The 20,373-nt window shown below is 38.3% G+C and overlaps 1 protein-coding gene across 5 annotated transcripts in view; it reads left to right on the forward strand.

Annotated features, from left to right (window-relative positions):
- LOC118405361 (alpha-catulin-like) overlaps positions 1–20,373 on the forward strand; it is a 38,454-nt gene that overhangs the window by 10,485 nt on the left and 7,596 nt on the right. For 2 of the 5 annotated variants that reach the window (XM_035804818.1, XM_035804820.1), the window contains exons 7-19: positions 920–1,123; positions 2,865–2,933; positions 4,177–4,263; positions 6,479–6,637; positions 8,413–8,505; positions 9,104–9,292; positions 11,695–11,715; positions 14,657–14,707; positions 15,608–15,762; positions 16,805–16,853; positions 17,223–17,279; positions 17,875–17,997; positions 20,194–20,277. In XM_035804818.1, coding sequence (XP_035660711.1) covers positions 920–1,123; positions 2,865–2,933; positions 4,177–4,263; positions 6,479–6,637; positions 8,413–8,505; positions 9,104–9,292; positions 11,695–11,715; positions 14,657–14,707; positions 15,608–15,762; positions 16,805–16,853; positions 17,223–17,279; positions 17,875–17,997; positions 20,194–20,277 — 1,341 coding nt within the window. The remainder of the gene's footprint in view (positions 1–919; positions 1,124–2,864; positions 2,934–4,176; positions 4,264–6,478; positions 6,638–8,412; positions 8,506–9,103; positions 9,293–11,694; positions 11,716–14,656; positions 14,708–15,607; positions 15,763–16,804; positions 16,854–17,222; positions 17,280–17,874; positions 17,998–20,193; positions 20,278–20,373) is intronic. The other 3 variants (XM_035804819.1, XM_035804821.1, XM_035804822.1) reach the window with 3 other exon arrangements.

A 20,373-nucleotide genomic window follows, 5' to 3' on the forward strand; every position in this document is an offset into this window, starting at 1 on the left:
GATGACGTCACAGTTTGTGAGTAAAATCCCCCCTGTGACGAAACCAGTTTGTTTAGATCAAAGGGGTCTATTGAGCAAAACAATTATTTTCAAATAACTACTGACAATTAGTAGATATGAAGATGTGCACATGTCTATTTTTGTAGGTTTGCACTGGAAAATATATTTTAGGTAGATTGCAGTTGTACAAATGTACATGTAACAATTATGTACCATAATGCTTTCTCTCAGAAAAAAATTATGTAAAAAATTTCATTTGTTTATTTCATTTTAAAAATAATGTCAGGACCGATAAAATTTGATGATCCATATGGTCCAAGAAATCATTTTTTTAGATTTCTTTAGAGCTATCAATATTAAGTACAACTACGACAGTGTTTTGTAATTTCAGTGAGAGAACAATGGAAAGTCAAAATCCCAATTAAGCCAGTGCAAAAACTTTTAAGTACTCCAATTGTACACCCCAGAAATATACATGGTACATGTGCGTGTCAATTAGACCAAGGAGCTTTTGGTTCGACAGGGTTCAGGCCAGGAGTTTTTCACCGCATGGGGGCATTTAAGTGTAGCAAAGCCACATGGTCAGTGATGCAGGCATGAGTATTGCAGGGGTCTGGGGGAATCTTCCCCTTGAAAGGTTTAAGACTTAAACCCCACAGAAACACTTCCTGCATTTGGAGGGCCAAATTTAGCAAAATAAAGCCAACATTTTTACCTTTGCTATAAAACAACAGAAAAGTCCCTTTTGCTGGTCAAAACACAGTGTAGGGGCCCAAATCACAGCATAGGGGATCCAAATATCAGTGTATGGGGCCCTACTGCTGGAAAGGCCTGGTGAGAACACTGTTAGAACTAACATGTAGTTGAGCTGTAGAAGCTGACTAGGTAAAACTAGTTCTTCATGTTCATGGTACTTCAGGATGCTGTTGAGAGAACAAGAGTGACCCTCATGCAGCCTACAGACAAGGAGAAGCTGCAGGAAAGTTTGAATGTCATCATTGATCAGGCTAACGACTTCACAGACTCCGCCTACACGTCACACGAGCACCGAGAAAAGATCCTCAATCTGTGTGAGAGTTCTCGCATGGAGCTACAAGGCTTACTGCAGGTCGACACGAATAATGTAAGCCAGTGTCTTTTGATATTTCTTTCTTTCTGATATATGTCACTGAGTGAGAGTCCTATAATGAAATAAATGCACAGATTTATAAACTTTCCTGATTGATTATATAAATTAGCTCAAATCATGGCTAGTTAGTACCTAATTGGTATGTAAAGCATCACAAATGAATGTGATGCAATTTGTCCTTACCATGTTTAAAAGTGAAAAAAAAATCTCAATGGAACTAGAAAGGCCGACATTTGCTCATGAGCAAATACAGCATATTTCAACCCATCTTTATCCCAATGCAAAAAAATGTACTTTCCTTATCAACCTTTTGCAGAAATTGACCTAACGTTTTCCCAAAACATCATCCCACTTCAAAATGAATTTTTAAGAATAGTTCCCCCCAATACAAGAATGGACTCTTCCAAAACACCCCTATCTATGCAAAATGGACTGATGTATGTGCTTTCCTTGTGTTAAAACTACCATGATACCAAAGTTCAGATCAGTTGGCTATTTCATGACACAAGAACCCAAAATATACATTTTTGGTAAAAAATTACAAAAAAAATCCCAAATTTCACCATTCTTGAGTGATGCACACCATAAGTGTGAATGGAGTCCTGTGGGCACATAGTGTACACACCCTCACACCAAATTTATGGTCATTTGATTTTAGTACAAAGGCAAAGGAGACAAACGTATACATTTTTAGTGGAAAAATGACAAAAGAAAAACAAAAAAATTCAACAATTGACAAGTACTGTATGCCTGGAGTGAAAATGAAGTACCTTAGGCACATGTCCTACATACCTCCATTACAAATTTCAAGTTATTGATTTTAATACAAGCCAAAAATATTTGCTGTCAGCAGAAAAAGGCCCCAAATCCCCAAATAACTCATATATGAAGTGACTTATGCAAAAAGTGTTGATGGAACCCTGTGGGCATATGCCGGATGCACCTCTGTGGCACATTTCAGGTCACTAGGTTGTAATACCAGGGCAAAGGGGCGAAAATATCTGTTTTTGGTCCAAAAATGACGAAAATTCCTAAACAAATCTATTTCAAAAAGTGAAGAAAAAAATCTGGAGGTATCTACCTTCATGATCATGCCAAATTTCAGGTCATTTGGCCCCAAAATGAAAAAGTTGAATGTATTAGAGGGTTTGGCAGCAGAAGGAGAAGAGGCACAACAAAAAACAATATATTTCAATCCATGTATGGATTGAAATATAGTAAAACCAGAATATAGATAGGAATGTTTTCAACCAAAGCAGAGGAAAGTAAGTCAAGCACACAAGGGGTGACTGAAAATTACTGAGCCCTCACCCAGAATACAAAAGATATGAAACTGTGAAATCTGCAACATGTAGGTAGGTTTCATCACAGGCACTTATGGTGACTCCTTGCTAATTTGACTTGCTTTAAACCCAGAATATGTTAATTTTGCCACTTGTGTGCAATGTGTGATTCCAAATGTTTGTAGATTTTCTGATCTACACATCTATATTGTGCATGCATACATGTACATGAAACCTTACAGCATGCAGGCATTGAATGTGTGGCAGGGGTGGAAGCTTTGTTACTGGCTCTTCTTCAGTAAAAAGTCTGTTTTGTTTGTCAGTGATGCTCCTGAACCTTCAGCCTTGCTTATGAAACTGTACTGTTGTTCAACTTGTTGTGTCCAGTACTCTGTCCTATTCCATTTTGTGCGGTGTTTCTGTGTTTTCTTTTTTCTTGGTGTTTGTGTAAGGTGTTCTACCACAGACGTCGCCTCTACATGCACCCAGCCTTTCTCCCCCCTGGTTTGTGGCATAGGAAGGCAAGTTCATCAGACCTGCTCTCGCAGGCTTTACGTGGACGTTTCCTGAAATTCATTACTTAATAATCTAATAGTGATTTGTGCAGAACTGTTATAATGTAAGATGAGTATGCAGTTGTATGGTGAGTGTTTATTGGGGTCTTTTTCACTCCAAACATTCTGATAAATGCATAATTATATAAGTGATGAAAGTTAATATGTGTATTACCTTCCTATGGTACAGAATATTTCTCCTTTAGAAGAGCTTGGGTGGCACAGCAAACTGTGGAACAGGAAGGCTACATTGTAAGATTAGTCAAATTGTGCACCAAGAAGTAGTTACTCAAGCAACTGGATATGGTTTGGGAAACGGTCAGACGTTTCGGATAGAATCCACTATCCTTCGTCAGTGACACTGAAGAGATCTGGAAGAAACAGGTCTTTTATACTCTAACTATGAATGAAGACAACTTTGGATGTCCAATAGGAAACGTTGTTAGACAATTCAGACAGAAGACAATTTGGATTCCAAAGAAAACAAAGGTAAGGCAAAATCAAGCTGAAGACAATTTGGATTTCAAAGGATAGCAAGGCTAAGACACAGTTAATGCAATCGAGTCAATTATGTCCCAAGTGCTGGAAAGTTCCATACGTTTCTGTTGAGGGTGGGATTATAGCCAAATTGTGATTTTCAACATCTCAAGAAGTGTTGCCCAGGCTTCTTTGAAGTAAAGGTCACAAATAGGGGTGGGTACCTGTACAGAAAGTTTAGGTACAGGTCCATTGTTTTCCATAACTGTACTTAAAAAATAGATGTAGTTCATTACAAGTGGGACATGAGTACACATGACAAGAACATAACATGACAAGAAAAATAATCTTGCTACACATGAAAAACAATAAATTTTCAGTTGAATTTCTAGAAATTCAAACCATTTGGAGAAATTCTTATAATAAGATGAAATTAGCCCTTGTTGTGAGACTGTTCATGGGAAGAATTTTAAATTCATTTTTCATGTTCATTCTTTAAATTCTTAATACAATAAAAAAAAGTTTGTCCGCAAGTTTAGAAAAATGAGAAAATATATTTTTGGGTAGACTTGTATGTTTCCTGTGTTGTTCTGTACTGACTGTGCAGCTGTGAAGAACACATTTTACAGCCTCATCTGTATGTACTGTCTTCATTAACGGTTTCATGTCAACATTCAGTATTGGTTTCTGTTGACAGAACACAGAAATATAACCTGTTGTAATATTTTTGCAGGACCAGGGTGGGAAGTTGGATACTACAGAGGAACTGGAGACAGCCATCATTAAAACATGCAAGTCTATGAAGGAGCTGAAGAAACAGGTGAGTGAACCCCAGGCTTTTAGCTAGGATTTTGTATTAAGGAGTCCAAACTTATTGGTGAGTCGTGGTAAGTGACTATTGTAGGGGGGGGTCTGTGGGCATATGCATCCACCTTCCATGGTGCAGAGTTTTTGATGATTTTAAGTTAAAAAAGTGCATTCTTAGGTATCCCAAGAGGCAAAAATACTGTTCCAAAGGTCACAGTAGAAGACTGTGACCACAGATGATCTGGTAGCATCCCTAGTCAATCAGAATTTCATGCTTGTCAGACGATTTTCTCCCCAGTGTAAGGGCGTCCAGGGGCATCAAATTTCTTGTTATTCTAAGAAAAGTGCATCCAGATGACGCGTTGACGCATGCCTGGCTAAAAGCCTGGTGAACCCCACAAGTTCTTTTCAACTGACCTCAAAGATATATTCTCCAGATAATTTCTGGATAACATTAGTACTGTTAACCTTACCTATATATTGGGCAAATTCCTGTAGTAGTAAACACTGTAAAATACATTAAATTTTGTGTTGGTTTTATTTTGAAACTTTGCAGTCTTCATCACAAATTCAAAACCTCTACACGAATTTTGTTGTCTTTTGCCTAACCCCTTTTCTAGGTGGCACCGTACGTACTGTGAATACCCTGTGCAGTAAAATTTTGTGTTGGCCATCTACATATATCACGGTGAAGATGTACATTAGGGCACAATTAAATGCAATGTTCTTTCTATTGCTTGGACAGACTTGCCTGTCAACACGGGTAGAAAAGTAATACATTTAATGATTTATGTATCCAGAGGGCAGTTTGGCATTTTGGCATACATGGACATTTTGACCTTCCATTGTTTTCTTATTAGAAAGAATTTGTAACAAATATTGATAGATCAGGGCATAAAAGAACTCTAACTAGAGTTCGGGGACCTCATACCTCCATGAAATATTTATTGCTTTTTTGTGGATGGTATGTATGTTTATAGTCGGTTGTATTTGAGAGTAATGGTTATAAATATTATGGGAAAGTAGTGGTGTATTTATTTAATGACACAGAGGATGTCCATCTGATTAGTAATTATTAAAATGTGACACTTAATTGTGTAATGTGCGTTTAAGTCATAACATCAGCTGTTCACACGGTACAGAAATGAGATGCACACTTTCCTCTGATAGTCCTACATCAACTGTAAGATGAATACTTGGCGCCAACCCCGTCTGCTAAAAAACAAGTACCATTGGCTACGAAAGAGACAACTAACAACTGTCCCTTATCGTAACGAAATCAGAACATCTGTATCGCCCATAAAACTTCTGACACCCAACCCATCTAAGATGAGAGGACCTAATGGCATTTTAATCACCATGTCACTCAAATCAGCAGTACAGTATATACGCGTATGTGAGACATCCATACCTGTTAAGCATTACCGTTAAATGTACCTCAACTTCTTACAATTATACTTACGCTTCACATCTCCATGATATCCTAAGCAGACATAAATAAAACTAATTATCATATTAAAAAAACTCGGGGTTCCCCAAACAGCTGTCATACAAATCACCTCACTATCTGCTTGGAGCTAAGCCCATTAACAAACACTTAAAGCAGGATGCCTGTTCCAATATATCACAGATATAGGGGGGATTTCTGATATTATTACATTGATTATAACGACAGATACGGCGCCCAAAATCACATCGATTCGGGCTTTCATCACAGCCCACCAACACAACAAGTATGAAACCAATCCATCCAGCCATTCTTGAGTAATCTTGTACACAGACAGAGACACATAACAGAAAATATAACCTCCATGACATTTCATGGAGGTAACTACTGTGCCAACTGTTACAATTATTTCAAACAGTCCTAAGCAGACATAAATAAAACTACTGGGGGTTCCCCAAACAGCTGTCACCTCACTATCTGCTTGCAGCTAAGCCCATTAACAAACACATACAGCACGATTCCTGTACCAATATATCTCAAATATAGGGGTGATTTCTGATATTATTACATCGATTATAACGACAGATACGGCTCCCAAGATCTCATCGATTCGAGCTTTCATCACACCCTACCAACACAACAAGTATGAAACCAATCCATCCAGCCGTTCTTGAGTAATCATCTACACAGACATAGACACATAACAGAAAATATAACCTCCATTCCATGACATTTCATGGAGGTAAATATGATTTTTTTTTTACCATATTTCCTTTTCCAGCTCCAGAACACTGCACTCGACCAAGCATCCGAGATCTTCAAAACTAATGAAGACCATGATATCTTATCTACACTGAAAGTGTCTGGAACCCAGGGAGATGCTGAAAGGGTGGAGGAGTACTGTGGAAAATTTACAGAACATTCAGAACAGCTGATTGAGGTTTGTACTGATTTCATGACAATTCACATGTGCAATGTAGTTTAAATGCTGTAACTGCATTTTTGTTATACAAAGCCATTTCAATGATGATTTTAGAATATAGCTTGAAATTAAATTTAGTTTGAAAAAATTAAATGGTGGCATCCATTTGACTCGTATTTGGCACTTAGTCTCAGTAGGTATGTTTGTATTGTATGCCCAGTAAACTGCCTTATGGTGCAACACACCAAGTTTGTACTGAACAGTACAAGCTGCATACCCAGTAAACAGCCTTATGGTGTAACATACCAGGTTTGTACTGAACAGTACAAGCTGCATACCCAGTAAACAGCCTTATGGTGTAACATACCAAGTTTGTACTGAACAGTACAAGCTGCATACCCAGTAAACAGCCTTATGGTGTAACATACCAAGTTTGTACTGAACAGTACAAGCTGCATACCCAGTAAACAGCCTTATGGTGTAACATACCAGGTTTGTACTGAACAGTACAAGCTGCATACCCAGTAAACAGCCTTATGGTGTAACATACCAAGTTTGTACTGAGCAGTACAAGCTGCATACCCAGTAAACAGCCTTATGGTGTAACATACCAGGTTTGTACTGAACAGTACAAGCTGCATACCCAGTAAACAGCCTTATGGTGTAACACACCAAGTTTGTACTGAACAGTACAAGCTGCATACCCAGTAAACAGCCTTATGGTGTAACACACCAAGTTTGTACTGAACAGTACAAGCTGCATACCCAGTAAACAGCCTTATGGTGTAACATACCAAGTTTGTACTGAGCAGTACAAGCTGCATACCCAGTAAACAGCCTTATGGTGTAACATACCAAGTTTGTACTGAGCAGTACAAGCTGCATATCTCACCCCGGGAAGGACCCCTTCTCTTTTTGGCGACGCCTCAGTGGCTAGCCTAATAGTATACACATGTAGTATAGTACTGTACAGTGTATGCGTCCATTTGATATGAATTCCCAAAATTCCAGGTATTTTTCTACAGGCATGTCAGGAATTTTAGTTGCATCATCCCTTAAAGAGGTTCCATGTACTGGGTTTATACATAAATGTCCTATAATTTAGGTGTTATTAGCTGCATTGACTGTTAACATCTATAAAGTATAAATGAAAAAAAAAATAGCAATGGTTCCTGAACAATTTTAGTATGATCCATACTAAACAAAAACCATTTAGTGTAGTCTCAAGTTAAATGAATTTTAATGAATTTTAATATTACTGTCTGTCTCTTACCCCAAATTCAGCCAGGTAAGGCTGCAAGGGTATGTGTGTGCACTTGATAATAATGCTAGTTCCCCTTTATCTGTGTGGTAATTCCTATCCATTGTTTTTAAAAACAGTACTGTAAATGCAGAAACTTTCACAGTGATTTAATGTTCGCGGTTTTCGCGGTGGCCACCTTACCGCGAAATTAAAACCGCCGCAAAATTTTTTTCCATGGCAGTAACAGACTACAGTGCATAGTGCTTCTGCAAAATTGATACCACCACGAAAAGCCCTTTTTCCCGCCACCGCAAAATTAAATACCCGCGAACTTAAATGCATTTACAGTATTTAGGGATTTCAAATCGATTAACAGTGGCTTCAAATAGCGGATACAAACTGTATTTTCAAGATGTTGCAGTTTTAACTACCATCCATTGACTTGATAACCCCAAATACCCTCTTTTTTGAAACAACAGATACCTGTAAAGGTGAACCTGTGTTAAACCAGTCATCTTATCTTAATACACTATGTGCTGTATACATGTAGGCCTGCAGGCTGCTGAGGCATATCGCTGGGAACGACCCACTCTACATTACAGCCTGCCATGCAGAGAGCTGCATCAGAAACCTCAGTCCACAGGTATCTGTTATATTATTGGTTCAGGATATGTGACATGTAGTATAGGCTCATAGAATGTAATACTATGTGTAAAATTGGATAGGGTGGTAGAGATGAACATGTCGTAGTATTATTGGATAAGTGTAGGTTAGAAATCTTAGTTTCTGAGGATTTGGAGTTCCCAACAGAATCACTTTGGCGGTAGCAAAAGGTATGTATGCCTTGAACGTTAGAGCGCAAGTCTTTGTCGGAGAATTTACCAATATTGCGTATGGCAATATCAATCATTTTCGGTAGATTTGGATTTGGCAGGGTCAGTAATTGATTTTGAGACGATTGAAACAATGTTAGTTGTTGAGAAAGATTGGTGAGCACTCATGTGTTATTTATTGCTTGTGGTCAGTTGATCAGCATTTTCTCCATAGTGACCACCTGTCCATGGTGGCCACATTTCTCCAGTCCCTTGAGTGGCTGCTATAGACAGGTTTGACTATATATGGCTTAATCAAGATCTACATGTACTCCGGGGCTGGATGTACAAATGTACTAGGCTGTAGATTTGGATGCCTATACTTTAAGTCTGTGCTCATTATACTTAAATGTTGATAATACTTTTCAGTTGGCAACTGCAACACAGACACTTGTGGCAAACCCAGCCTCCAAAATAGCAAGGGAAAATCTGGATGTTTTCTGCGATGCCTGGGAGTCCCAAATCAACGAGATGTCTGTGCTTGTCAAGGAAATCAACGACTTCTGCTCAGGCAGGAAGGGTGAAAAGACAGTTTACTTGTCTCTTCCCAGGCCAGGGGTAAGAACAAATTGTATATGACTGTATTGTATACACTCGTACATATTTATATACTTATTTTACGCTTGTGCAAAAATGATACAGTATCTTGCTATTCTCAGCACATGTGCATGTAACGTTTACTACATTCTACCTGGTAATATATCAAGGCCACAGCATTAAAAAAAAACCCATTAATTTAGGAATAGTGTCACAGGGCTCGAAATACCACCTGCATATGCAGGTTAGTGCAGGTAAAATTGGAGCTGTACACTGTCAGGTATTTCTGGTGTCTACCCGCACCTAACCTGCACTGGTCCATGTACTGGGTTATACTATGCTGTAGGTGTATTTTGGATTTTTTAGCAGCTTCATTTACTTTTACTTTTGTTATTTAAGTAACGGGGGCCGCCAGATATACCCCCAGCCCTAAGATGCCTGGATTTTTGCTGATCTTATTATGCATAAGTACGCCGTTGTTGCCACTGACTATGATGATTAGAAAGGTAAATAAACCAAGTCCAAACAAACAGCTTTTTTTTTTTGTATTAAATTTTTTTTTGCACATGTTCACTTCCCCCTTTTTTTTAAGACAGAATTTTCACAATAATGTTGGTAATGCCGAATCACTGTGGTCAATTTTTACTACATGTAGGTATTGGTGGCTCGTGGCTATAAATAAACAACCAATGAAAAACAGCCACACAACTGTCATACACATAAGAAACAAAGCTTCACAAAACACTACAAATATTGGTCTTCAAATGTTTGTTGAGTAGAAGACCGGCCATAGAAAAAAAAACATGAGCATCACCGCCGTTGTTTTCCCTAGGGAGCGTGGCCCCGCAGGTGGCAGACAAGCGAACGGCCAAAAGATTTGTTACTTTAAAAATGATTCGTACCGTCTATAAAAATGAAACTTCACAGAGTGATGTCGAATATGTTTCCCAATACGTACACAGATTTTTTGTGATTTTGTCGTTGTCGTTTTTCGTAATAATTTTGTTAGTCGGGCCGCCGCATTCAGTACATTTCGCCCATTTCCCATGGGGACCTGGATTGTGAATGATTTAGCCCTCCTCGCGGGAGACAAGAAGCACAATCACAATTCTACTGTCAAAAGAAAGCTAATATATCATAAAATTAGAATTTATATTCATGTTTGTCTAAATTGGTCACCAGCTTCCGAAGAGAGCAAATTCCAAAAGCGGGGCAAGTTAGGGCGCACTGTTTAACGCGGCTCAAAACGGAATTTATATTCACGATAACATCCTTGGTGTTTGCCAGTTGTAATGCAGAGGGTGAAGAGTTCATGAACAGTAAGGATGCCTTCCTTATTCAAGTATGGTCTCTAGATGAATGTGTTAAAAATTCATTGATCAAAACTTGACCACTCTTTGGCAACTAGTGATGGAGCGCCGTTAGTTCGAGCGCGTAAAAAAGGGGGGCATCTTAGGGCGGCCCCCGTTATAAAGAAATAATGAAAATGGTTTCTAAACTGATTTTTGACTGATCAATACATGTACTTCCTAAATTCTGTGTGGTGCAGACTGTCCGTGCAGGTAAACTTTTTCTGGTGCAGTTAATTTCCAATGGTACAATGTACCTGCACCAGTACAGGTATGCAGCAAAAAGTATTTTGAGCCCTGGTGTCAGTAATCCCCATGGCAAGCCATATGTAGAATGCAACACTGAGTATTTTAGCATCAGCAGAGGTACCAGCTGCGGGTAGAATCACCCGATGGCCAAAGAACAGAGGGTGATCTGATCCGCCGGACGGCTGGTTCAGAGGTTGATGCAGAATGCTGTATTTCATCCAAGCATTTTTAATAACACTTGCCGAAGATGCATGAATATGATTTGAATTCCCCACAACACTTATGAAAAAGGCGTAATTTTACATATAGGAGGTACTGGGCGGGTTAACGCATGCTTTCAAAATGGTTCGTGTTCTTAAGCAAAGATGTGCTGTACTTCCAAAAAGGGACACTTCAAGGCATTTTGGTTGTCATATTGGACAGTATCAAGTTTTTTCTTTATGCACTGTAACATTGAATGTGTGATGTGAGGATGTAAAGTAGGATTCCACCTCCCATGCCTTGAGTAACTAATTGCATGAAAACAAGCCAGAAGATTGATAAACTTATTGCTTTCACATGCTACATTGTATTTTTTAGCTCAAAATTACAAGGTTTTAATTTTATAACTCTTTTCATTTTATAAAGAACTAGAAAGAATTTGCATACCAGAACAAGATTTTTACTGGGTTCTTAAATGTGGCTGATTGAAATGATGACAGATTGATATGAACTGTCGTTTCATCAATAAGACTGCATTTAGTGACTTGCTTGCTTTAAATTCTACAAGTTGAGTGTTCACACATCTTACTGTATAATTTTGCTTCCCATGCCATGGCATCACAGCTGTATGTGCAGTATTATCCGGTAACTACATGTATTGTCTAGGACTGTGTCTGTTGGCATGATGAGGCAGCATGCTGCCACCAAAGTGGTGGGGTCATTTTGTGTCAGCGCTTGCATGACTGGCTACACTGGTTACTGCTTTTGTAATACAAACAAGTGAGCTGCATGTAGTATGAGGATGTTCAGATGACTGCATACAAAATGTATAACACTCGTTCTCAGTGAAATGTGCAAATTAGCAATGATAAGTTTGAAAAATACCAAAAATGTAGATCAGCTGATCAGTCATACCTTCATTTTGAACCTTATGTCTTGGAAAATATCTCCACTAATGACAGCCAAAAATGATGGCTTTATTCTGTGCCGAATTGGTTTGACATACATGTTCATGTATTAAAGGCAGGCATAACAAATGTTTGTTACAACTAACAGTATAATTTAGCTTTATACTAAGTTTTTGAAATAATAGCTTTTGGCTACATCATTAAGGTATATGAGGACTTGCATAGGGTCATATAGAAAGTGTTGTATATGTTTATTCTCCAAGCAGAGGTTGGGTAGCAGTAGCCTGGATTTTTACTGACTCACTCCCCTCACATATGCCTCAGAACGCACCAGGAGCAGAGCGGAACATGAAAAAATTGTTACTACGCAAATTGTTTTACTGCCCTTGATGAATGCGCATCTGGCACATCGGGAACGATGTTCTGTAGACAAATGCGTTACTCATTTCATTTTCTTCATAATTATATGCTTGGAGTTGGTTTATAAAACTTCGGCATTGATTATGCAAATTAGATCCCAAGTTACAATTAATTGATATCAAATTGTATCAAGCATAACTTAAGCTATCAGCATACCAAAAATCATGATGATCCTTTGATCCATTCTTGACTTATTCTCTTTCAAAGTCTTTAAATACACCCCTTACTCTCTTCCCTCTTTCTCAGTTACATATGTGACAACTTTGATGAAAGTACTATAATGGAATGCAGTGGATTTATAAACTTTTCCTCATCAATTATGCAAATTAGCTGTTAATTTGCATAATAAGTATCACATTATATAAGTCTTCACTTAGGCTATCTACATGCCAAAAATCATGACGATCCGTCAACACGTTCACATTTTTTCATTAATTATGCAAATGAGATCATCATTTGCATGATAAATATGTATTGACATTTCTCTCTTTCTCAGCTACATATGTGACAAGTTTTAAAGTCCTATCATGGAACGTAGTGAATTTATAAAATATCCTCATTAATTATGCAAATTAGCTCTCATTATGTTTGTCTTCACTTATGCTACCTACATACCAAAAAACATGATGATCCGTCAACATCTTCATATTTTCTCATTAATTATGCAAATGAGGCCATCATTTGCATAATTGATATCTATCGACATTTCTCTCCTTCCCAGCTACATATGTGACAAGTTTGAAAGTCCTATCATGGAATGCAGTGGATTTATAAATTTTCCTCATTAATTATGCAAATTAGCTGTTGATTTGCATAATTAGTATACCATTATGTAAGTCATCACTCATTCTATCTACATACCAAAAATCATGACGATCCGTCAACACGTTGACGTAGAGTTATTCTCGTCCAAAGTTTGAAAGGAAACCGGCGCCTGCAGTTCCAAAAAAGCCGCTAGGGGGCCCAAACTCACAGCACACTCTCTGCCTCGAGGGCTATCTACCACTCAAAAATCATGATCACAGCATGTCCAGAACAGGAGATATCAAAAATTGAGGTTCTGCTGCAGTACCTTAGCAAGCCGCTAGGGGGCCCATTATCGAACTTGACCTTCGTTTTCCCGACCCCTACCCACCTACCAAATATTATCGGGATTCATCCAAGACTTCTTGAGTTATGCTGTTAACACACACACAGACACACACACAGACTCACAAGCCCAAAACATAACCTTAGCCATTCTGGCAAAGGTAATAATAATACATAAAAATAACATGTATGAGTACATGCAATATGTATGAGTATATTGCATGTAGTAAATACCCTAAACTGGGAAAAACACATTTTAGTAAATTAGGTTTACAGCTCCATGGGGTTATCTCGAAATGGCTGACAGTGTGTGGAGCCTGAGTTTTAGAAGGTCAATTTTGACTGGACAAATCTCCTCTTTAATTTCTGTTTGAAATGTGAACAAACCTACACTAAGTCTTGGTTCTCCGACTTTTCTAGATCATGGAGACACATTGATGATAGCTCAATTTTATGTATCATGACTGAGCTACGACCGACTTGATTGAGTGTTGTTTGCCCCGACTGGCAGACAGGAAACAGGTGGAGAGCAAAGCTATAGCTGGTAAAAATCCTGGCTACTACTAATCCCCGTGACCCAACCTCTGCTTGGAGATTAGTATATGTTGTCACTCAGTATCATTAAACATATTCAATATAGTGCTAGTAAAAGTTTTTTTTGTCATATTTGCATGGCTACCATTATTAGAAATTGCTCGCTGAAATTTGAATTGGGTGCTAATAGTGTGGCATCTGAATAAGGCCAGTCTTTAGAAATTTGGAAACTTTGAAACTTTAAGGAGGAAAATTTGATGATCATGGCATAAATGATAAGTACATGTACATGTATATAGGTGGCAATGATTATACATTTGTAACACTTAAGTGAAGTTCAAACTGCACAAATTAGAACATCATAATGCATATAATTATCTTGGGACCTCAGGTTTTAAATCAGATTACAAAATATCACTCGTTCAAGTCTGTGTACATGTATGTGCATATATACATTTTATATATGTTTCGGAAAGGTAAATTTGGATAACGTTACATACTACTAGAGAGATGAAGGTGTTGAGAGAAAAGTTGACTAAGATACAGCATGTGCATGTACTACTGATAAGCTGATCATACTGTGTATGTTTGTATTCTGTACTGTTGATGTTGCTGTTTGTTTCCTTGTTACTCAGAAACATGGAACCACCCTGAAGACAATCAAACCCGTAAAGCTGGATGCTGAGGTATGTTACTTACACTGTCCTGCAGCTGTGGAACACAAACACTAAGACCCTGCTCAGGATGCAAAAATCAAAACAGTCTGATCAGTTTACATTATCCATCTGCAGCCAGATGGCAGAGAAAGTTTGACATGCACGGCGTGTCTACGTGCTCCCAAATCCGTTGGATTCCGTACAATTTTCCGTACAATTTTGTACGGAGAATTACCACTTGCGGATTCCAAAAGATTGCCCACGTTTTTGCACGTAGACAGCACGCATTTGCACGTACAGCGGGTTGTGCCCTCAGCTTAAAGGACTCCTACTGTAACAGTTGTATATGATCAAAACTTTACTCTCTCTAAAATTTCATTTGAAAGAATGTTTCAGTTCTTCATTCAATACAAATTAAATTGGCTCCCATGACAAAAAAACTCCCTTGACAAAATCTGGGGTCATTTGGCTTTGATGTGATGAAACAGCCTTAACGTTATATCTTCAGCTGTGAACATCAAATTTTTGTTGTTGCATGACTACATTCACGATTAAGACAGTTTTCAGCTGATACCACACTTGTAGGCAGAAATTTAACGTTTCTCTTCATTTGAGCTGACCAGTGTTAACTGACACCTAGTAATATATCTGGCAAATGAGTAAACAATAATTTCTTTCTGTTAGACAAGTATGTCAATATCATAGAGTATCTTTGTCACTTATGCAATATGTTATATTTCCTTTCTAGTCATGCAAAAATATTGGAATTTCAAAGCACAAATCTGTCGCACTGAGAACAACCTTATTCTGAGATGAGGAAACCTTGATTGGTGGAAAGGAAACCTTGATCGGTGGAAAGAAGACCCTCAATTATGAGAAAAGTTTATTTTCAGGACAGTGGGCCAATAAGAATCTGTTTTGCTAAAATAGGAACAAGCCAAGATAGCCAAGCTGGGTCTGGAGATGAAACTGATGACATCGGAGTTGGATGCAGAGACAGAGAAATGGGAGGATCCTGACAATGACATTGTGAAGAAGGCACAGAATATGTCCAGTATGTCTTACTCCATGTACCTTTTCACAAGGTAGGGAATTCTTCAAACATCATATTTTTCTTTACACAACTCCAAATATTACCATAATTATGAGTTTTTCAGTAGTGCTCAGTCTTCCTGAGAGTTCTCCTTTCCACTGCTAGGTGGCATTGTGCAGTCATGGATGGGGAAGAGGGAGGAACACATACAATGTACAGTCAAACCTCTAAGTGACCACCTGGCCATTGTGGTCACTTTTTGTCAGTCCCTTCGATTCTCCCATTCTTCTTCTTGCACAATGTTGGTAAATGTGCCGACATCGCTTGCCAATCGCGTTCTAATGTTCAAGGCACGCGCACTTTCTGCTACCGCCAAAACGACCCTGTCGGGACTCCAAATCCTCGCAAACTACGATTTCAACTCGGCGCAGGGTGATATACGGCTGCTGTAGGGGGCAATAGACAGGACCAGAAATCATGTGGCCGTGGTCTTGGCCACATTGGACAAGTGGCGGCTATAGACTATTTCTTAATGCTTAGGTCGATTGGAAAACTCCAAGGGACCAACAAAAAGTGACCGCAATGGCCAGGTGGTCACTATGCAAAGGTGGTGGCTAATACAGGTTTGTCTGTGTCTGGTATGTGGGTGGGTGTTCTGCGTGACCTCGGTAGTACAGCAGAACAACTTCAGAATTGATGTTTGTATGTTTTTACCTGGACATGCTATTGTCTTTATTTTTTTGGGTGGCAGATACCACACTCATATATAAGTAAGAAGTCATGTAGGTTGCTCGCTCTTAGACTGTAGTTTTGTTTTTGTAAAAATATTAAATGCAAATTAATGACTAAATTCAGTAATTTAGTGTTTTCCATAAGACTTTCATAAAACATAATAATCAAAGGTGAGACAGTAACAGATACTACTATGCAAACATGTCCAATTTCCATAATTAAATGTAAAAGTGCCCATATATATTCCCAAGTGGTAAATGGTGTGAATTACCTACTTGTGACTGTATCAAATGTAAAAGTTACATGCAACTCAATAATAAAGTAAAGGACTTGTTTCCAAACTTGCTTCCTTTGTGCTGCAGGGGAGAAGGCCCACTTAAGACAACCCAAGATTTGTTTAGCCAGGCAGAGGTAAGGCTATGAACAGATATTATAATACAAACATGTACATGTGTGTAGTTGCCATGTTCATGTTGGCACTCATTCTGTTGAATAGACAGTGTTCTCTTTCGATGACAGCAAACATTCACCTGATGATATCATTATTTGATGTACAGGACAAGAGAATCAGGATGATCGTAATATCCAAGGCTTGTTCTTGGCCCTTCAGTGCATTTTGTATTCCTGAACAGAATAACCTTTTTTGATATACAGAAATAGCTTTCTTCTGTAAGCTTGATCTGAGTAAGTACTAAGTAAGTATATCATGGCCCAGTAGTTACTGGAAATGGACCGTTCTGCAATATTTTCCTTTACTGTATTTTGTTTTGTGTTCTATAGCACTTTGCTGAAGAGGGAAATAAGCTGTTCAAAACTGTCCGAGATTTCTCAGCTGATGTAAGTACATTTTCATGTTGTAACTTTGGAATCCTGTCATTATTTGGCTTGTCCAGTGTTACCTTACATTAAGGACATGTTGATTTGATTATATGGATGACATTCTCTGAGAACCCCAAAACTGATGCGAGCTTGCAAAAGAAAAAAGTTTGTCCCAAAATAAAGTTGTCTTCATTATAGAATGGAGGGTTCAACAAATGACAGAACACATTGAATATTGAACAATATTGTCTTCATAATTTGTTCTTTCACATCTTGTTTGACCTAATGACCTAATTAAATTTGAACTTGGCATTCTTTGACATTAGTGTACATTTTCCATTTTTTTGTGTGCATTATCTATGACATATATTTGCTCATTTTGCAGATGCTTTGTATGGTTTACAATATGGTCGAAAACTTTTTTCTGCATTCATCTAATGTTCTATGTTGTGATGTATGATGTATTGGGATTTAGCTTGCTCCCTGCTGTACCCAGAGTTCTCTGTTTTTCCGGCATAAATTGGTCTGTGGTTATACTTAGTGTGGCTTGTCTTGTTTTTCTTTTAGATGAAGAGAAACCTACAAAGTAATGTGTACGTCTTCTCTTTGTCAGATCCCAGATGGAGTCCATAAGGCAGAACTGCTAGCTCACCTGGATAAAATCCCAACATTCTGTCAGCAGCTCAACTTTACTTGTAAAAGCCCCACAGTTGGCAAACAAGCCACATTCACCAAGGTAGGTTTCCCTACATGAAAACATCTTTCGTTTTGCCTGAGTGCTCTTTTTCTTTCTTCTTCATCTTGTTATTCAGTCAGGAGCCAAACAGAGCTATTTAAACAGAGAACTACCGTGAATCAATCAGAGCTAATCTATATTGGCATATTATATATCAGGGCTCAAAATTCATATTTGGGATTAGGTGCACTGTTGCACCCAGCTTAAAAAATTGGGTGCACCAAAAAGTTTTTGGGTGTGCCACTTAAACTAAAGTAGAATGTGAAAAAACCTAATAACAAATCTTAGTTACAAACTATCGAATTCTTAAACAAGTAACATGACATTTTCTAAATCTTTGTAACACTTAGATGTCAAGAATATCATGTATACTAGTATACTTCGATAGCTTGACATACACAAACCTAAGAAAATATTTGGGTGCACCCTGTGCACCCACTGAAAAAAAATAGGTGCACATGCACCCAGTATTTCGAGCCCTGTATATGTAATGGGGGCCGCCCTAAGATGCCCCCCCTTTTTACGCGCTCGAACTCACGGCGCTCCATCACTAGTTGCCAAAGAGTGGTCAAGTTTTGATCAATGAATTTTTAACACATTCATCTAGAAACCATACTTGAATAAGGAAGGCATCCTTACTGTTCATGAACTCTTCACCCTCCGCGTTACAACTGGCAAACACCGAGGACGTTATCGTGAATATAAATTCCGATTTTGAGCTGCGTTAAACAGTGCGCCCTAACTTGTCCCGCTTTTGGAATTTGCTCTCTTCGGAAGCTGGTGACCAATTTAGACAAACATAAATAAAAATTCTAATTTTATGATATGTTAGCTTTCTTTTGATAGTAGAATTGTGATTGTGTGTGCTTCTTGTCTCCCACGAGGAGGGCTAAATCATTCACAATCCATGTCTTGTTTCATGGGAAATGGGCAAAATGTACTGAATGCGGCGGCCCGACTAACAAAATCGTTACGAAAAACGACAACGCCAAAATCACAAAAAAATCTCTGTGTATGCATTGGGAAACATATTCGACATCACTCTGTGAAGTTTCATTTTTATAGACGGTACGAATCATTTTTAAAGTAACAAATCTTTTGGGCGTTCGCTCGTCTGCCACCTGCGGGGCCACACTCCCTGGGGAAAACAACGGCGGTGATGCTTATGTTTTTTTTTTCTATGGCCGGTCTTCTACTCAACAAACATTTGAAGACCAATATTTGTAGTGTTTTGTGAAGCTTTGTTTCTTATGTGTAAGACAGTTGTGTGGCTGTTTTTTATTGGTTGTTTATTTATGGCCACGAGCCACCAAAACCTAGTAACAGGTGACCACAGTGATTTGCCAGTACCAACATTATTGTGAAAATTCTGTCTTCAAAAAAAGGGGGAAGTGAACATGTGATAAAAAATTTTAAGAGAAAAAAAAGCTGTTTGTTTGGACTTGGTTTATTTTCCTTTCTAATCATCATAGTCAGTGGCAACAAACACGGCGTACTTATGCATAATAAGATAAAAAAATCTGGGCACCTTAGGGCAGGGGGCATCTTAGGGCGGCCCCCATTAACAGTTATATGCAAATGTATTTTTGTTTGTGACATAACAAAACCTGTATCTGGTAATCACCTTCACCAAGAAGGTTATGTTTTGGTCATACCATTGCGTGGGTCTGTATGTTGGTCAAGAGCATAACTCCAGAACCCGTGGCTATATTTTCATGATACGTCAATGAACCTGTAGGTTAGACATCCAGGTAATAAGATACGGCAAAAAGTAGTAACTCAAGCAACTGGATATGGTTTTGAAAAGGTCCGACGCTTCAGATAGAATCCACTATCCTTTGTCATTGAGACTGAAGAGATCTGGAAGAAACAGGTCTTTTATACTCTAACTATGAATGAAGACAATTTCAGATGTCCAATGAAAACGTTGTTAGACAATTCAGACTGTATTTCAGACTATATTTTCATGATATTTGATATTTGACAAGCAGAATGATGTGGAAACGAAGGTGAAGTTAAAAAATGGTTCACCCGGCAATTTATGTCGGTACTGCAGTGGGCTGTAAATTATGTCTTTTTTTGTTAATCGTTTAAATGAAGCCCAAGTTTTCATACAATACATTTCAGGATTTTTATCTTAAGTAAGGTAGGTACTTCTCGGCAAAGGTAAGAAGCAATCTTGATCTCCTTCCCCAGGTTGACAGTGCCATCCAAGAGACTAAGAACCTGATGAACACTGTTGCCAAAGTGGTGACCACTTGCTTTACTGCAGCCACTAAGGTAAGAACCCAATAGGCTCATTCTCATTAAAATAGCAATCATTATGTTATGTTAGCTCATTTTTCTATCAAACCTAGAGTCCATTGCAAGTCACTG

This window comes from Branchiostoma floridae, chromosome 18 (assembly GCF_000003815.2).
Source record: "Branchiostoma floridae strain S238N-H82 chromosome 18, Bfl_VNyyK, whole genome shotgun sequence".
Lineage (NCBI taxonomy): Eukaryota > Metazoa > Chordata > Leptocardii > Amphioxiformes > Branchiostomatidae > Branchiostoma > Branchiostoma floridae.